Below are 3,067 nucleotides of genomic sequence, written 5' to 3'. Positions count from 1 at the left end.
ATTGGCTCTTGATCATATGCTACTTTTTGAAACGGTTGAACATTAACCATTTCCTTTTGGTACAATGACTCAATATATTCCTTCCATCTTCTCTTGATGCATTGTGCATCATTCAATAATTTGCCCAGAGAATCTTTCAATAACGAAAGTCGAGGCTTGAATTTTTTCTTCAGTTCCCCCAGCTTACGAAATGCTGAATGTGTTCTTCCTTTTTGGTTTTCTGATTCCAGATCTTTGCACACTTTGTTGTAATATTTGGTTTTATCTTATCGAGCTGATCTTTGAAATTTTCTGCTCAGCTCTTGGACCTCCTCATTTCTTCCATTAGCTTTAGCATCTCTATGCTGGAGAGTAAGTTTCAGTTTCTGATATCCATTTTGACCTTTTCCTTCATTTTGACGCTATACAGGGTTGCTATTAGTTGGAACCAACTGGACGGCATTTAACAACAACAATTTTTGAACGTTATATAAACTACAGAAAAGTGTTGAAAAGATCAGTTATAATCCCACCACCCAAGGAATAAATGCTGCCTTTCTCCGGTCTTCACATACAGATTGTACTTTCTGTTTTTAAAATTGGATGAAAAGCTGCATAAACAAGCTTCTATTTACTCTCAGCTGCCTTTTTAAAAAAATGAAATGGGGGCTAAAGAATCCCAGCCTCAGTTTCCGCATAAAATTTCACGCCAGAGCCGCAGTCTGATGTCAATGTTCCTTTCAGAACTTGGCCCGTACCGCCGTCTGCCAGCTGGCGCCGCCAGAGGGCGCTGTGGTATCCGAGCGCCGCTGCTTCCGCGCGGCGCGGACCCTCTCTCTGCGTGCTCGGCGTTGGCTGCGTCCCGGTGCCGCCCTGTCCCAGCCCCCTCTGCGGGTAAACAGTCATGGCCGGCGAAGAAGACCGGCAGGACGCTGCGCACAACATGGGGAATCACCTGCCGCTTCTCCCTGGTAACCGCCCGGTGTGCCGCCGGCTGCAGGAGCAGGGGAGGCCCGGGAACCGCGAGCGGCGCGGTGGGGTCGAGAGGGCCGGGTGGGCCGTCGGCTGCACGCACTGGGACGGGGGGCGCCGGGCCCATCCCTGAAGCGGCACCTTGTCGGCGCCGGGCCTGCGGGCGAAACTGTAGGTTGTAACGGGGACCCTGTCCCTTGCATCCTCTGTGCGCTCGAAGCGTGGTTCGGGGAAATGCTCTGAAACGCGTCCCGAAACCGGGGTCGCACGGCATCCAGTCGCGGCCTTTCCTTTCTGTGCACTTCTTCCCTTTAGCCGAGTAACAGCTTCTGTGTCTTGAGCGCCCACCGCTCCACGGGCCCTGTGAGAAACACTTGGCATGCGTTTCTCCGTTCCATCCTTACCTTGTCGCTCTTCGGATCCCGATCTTATGAGCTAAAAATCGTGTGTCAGGCTGGGTAGGGGCCTCGGCCATGCTCACACAGTTGCAGAGCCGGGATCTTGATAACCTCGTTACTGTCCAGATAGTGGTGGTGTGTTATTCTTAGGCGTGTAGATAAATCGCCTGCCGGAATACGTTTAACTAGAGACACTTCTTAGGAATGTGATGGTAAACTCAATTTTCACTTTATATTCTGTGAAAATGTAAATTTTAACTTGGGGTTGGAATGCTGCTCAGGACAAAAAAAAATAGGGGGTGGGGGGGCGGTGTATAAAATGCTTGTGCAAACTTGGTTTTGGAAAGTAGGTAAGAGATGCGTTCCAAGGGATGTTCACCCAAACTGGGATTATTAACTGAGTCCCGTCATTATAGGCCAGGCGGTAATAAAAGGCTCGATACAAACTCCGATGCTTGAAGTTTTTAACGCAGATGAGGCTACTGAGAAGGAAAGTAGCACGAAATCAGTTGATTTAGGGTTAGGTAAGTGAATGTTGAGGAGTCCTGGTGTGGCGCTGTGGGTCAGTGCTCTGGACTGCAAATTCGATTTGTGAACCCAAGGTCAGTGGATTCAGCTCACCAGCCGCTCCTTGGAAACCAAGGTCGCTATGGGTCAGAACTAACTCCACAGTACTTAACAACAACAGCAAGTGAGTGTTGAAGTAGGGTAAGCTAACCACAGAGTTGGTGGTTCAAGTTCAGCAGCCACTCCTGGGAAATCTTGTACAATATAGCTAGAAGTAGAAACTGACTCGACAGCACTTAACAATAACAAAGTGAATGTCACCGTAGTCCTATTGGGGGGAGGGATTGTTCAGGGTCTGGAGGTGTTAGGAAAAATCCATGTGAGATGGATTTTGAGGAATCTACATAGGCAGTTGGTGGTGGTTGTAATTGTTGATTGACTTACTGAGGACCACAGGTGTGCAGAGTAAACCTGCTCCATGGGGGATTTCAAGACTGATCTTTTGGAGGCAGATGCAGTCAGTTATGACTAATAACAACCCAGTATGTAACAGAACAGCCTGCTGCCCATCCCTGTACCATCCTTGTAATGGGTGCTGTATTTGAGCCCGCTGTGTCGTTCTATGTTGTTGAGACCCTTTCTCTTTTCCAGTGTCTCTGCTTTACCACATGATGTCCTTCAGTAGGGACTGGCCCTCCTGATAATATATGACCACAGTATGGCAGGAGACACAGTCTCAACATCAGTACTTCTGAGGAGCATTCTGGCTGTATGTCTTCCAATTCCGGGGTGTTTTTTGTTCTTTTGGCAGTCCATGGAAATTCCGTGCTATGTTTGAGTCCATGCTGAGTATGTGCTTACTGTTTGTTGTTATTAAGTGACATCGAGTTGTGCTGACTCATGGTCATCAGTATTTGTGAAAAATACAACGTTGCATAGCAGTTGATTCTGCATTGTTAAGGAACTTTCTCTTGCCGGTGAGGTTTGGAATTTTATTTGTGGGTTGTCGAGAAACAACAACAGGTTTGGCCTGTTAACTAAAGAAAGCTGTTTTTTGAGGGTAACTTTGTCCCCGGAGAATAGCAGGGGTCGGAGAAGGAAAAGACTGGTTGTATGCTCTGGTAGCGTAGTGGTTACGAATCGGGCTGCAAACCTTAAGGTCAGCGGTTCGAAACTACCAGCCGCTCCGCGGGAGAAAGATGAGGCTTTCT

The 3,067-nt window shown here is 48.1% G+C and overlaps 1 protein-coding gene and 1 pseudogene across 2 annotated transcripts in view; one reads left to right on the top strand and one right to left on the bottom strand.

The window, feature by feature from the left end:
* The window catches only part of LOC102840734, an 18,748-nt pseudogene extending 17,863 nt beyond the window's left edge, over positions 1–885 (bottom strand).
* CRBN (cereblon) overlaps positions 854–3,067 on the top strand; it is a 34,038-nt gene continuing 31,824 nt past the window's right edge. For both annotated transcript variants that reach the window (XM_006868666.1, XM_006868665.1), the window contains exon 1: positions 854–950. In XM_006868666.1, the coding sequence (XP_006868728.1) occupies positions 884–950 (67 nt within the window). In that variant the 5' untranslated portion in view covers positions 854–883. The remainder of the gene's footprint in view (positions 951–3,067) is intronic.

Source organism: Chrysochloris asiatica, unplaced genomic scaffold, assembly GCF_000296735.1.
Source record: "Chrysochloris asiatica unplaced genomic scaffold, ChrAsi1.0 scaffold00121, whole genome shotgun sequence".
Lineage (NCBI taxonomy): Eukaryota > Metazoa > Chordata > Mammalia > Afrosoricida > Chrysochloridae > Chrysochloris > Chrysochloris asiatica.
This window is presented reverse-complemented; position numbering and strand designations above follow the sequence as displayed.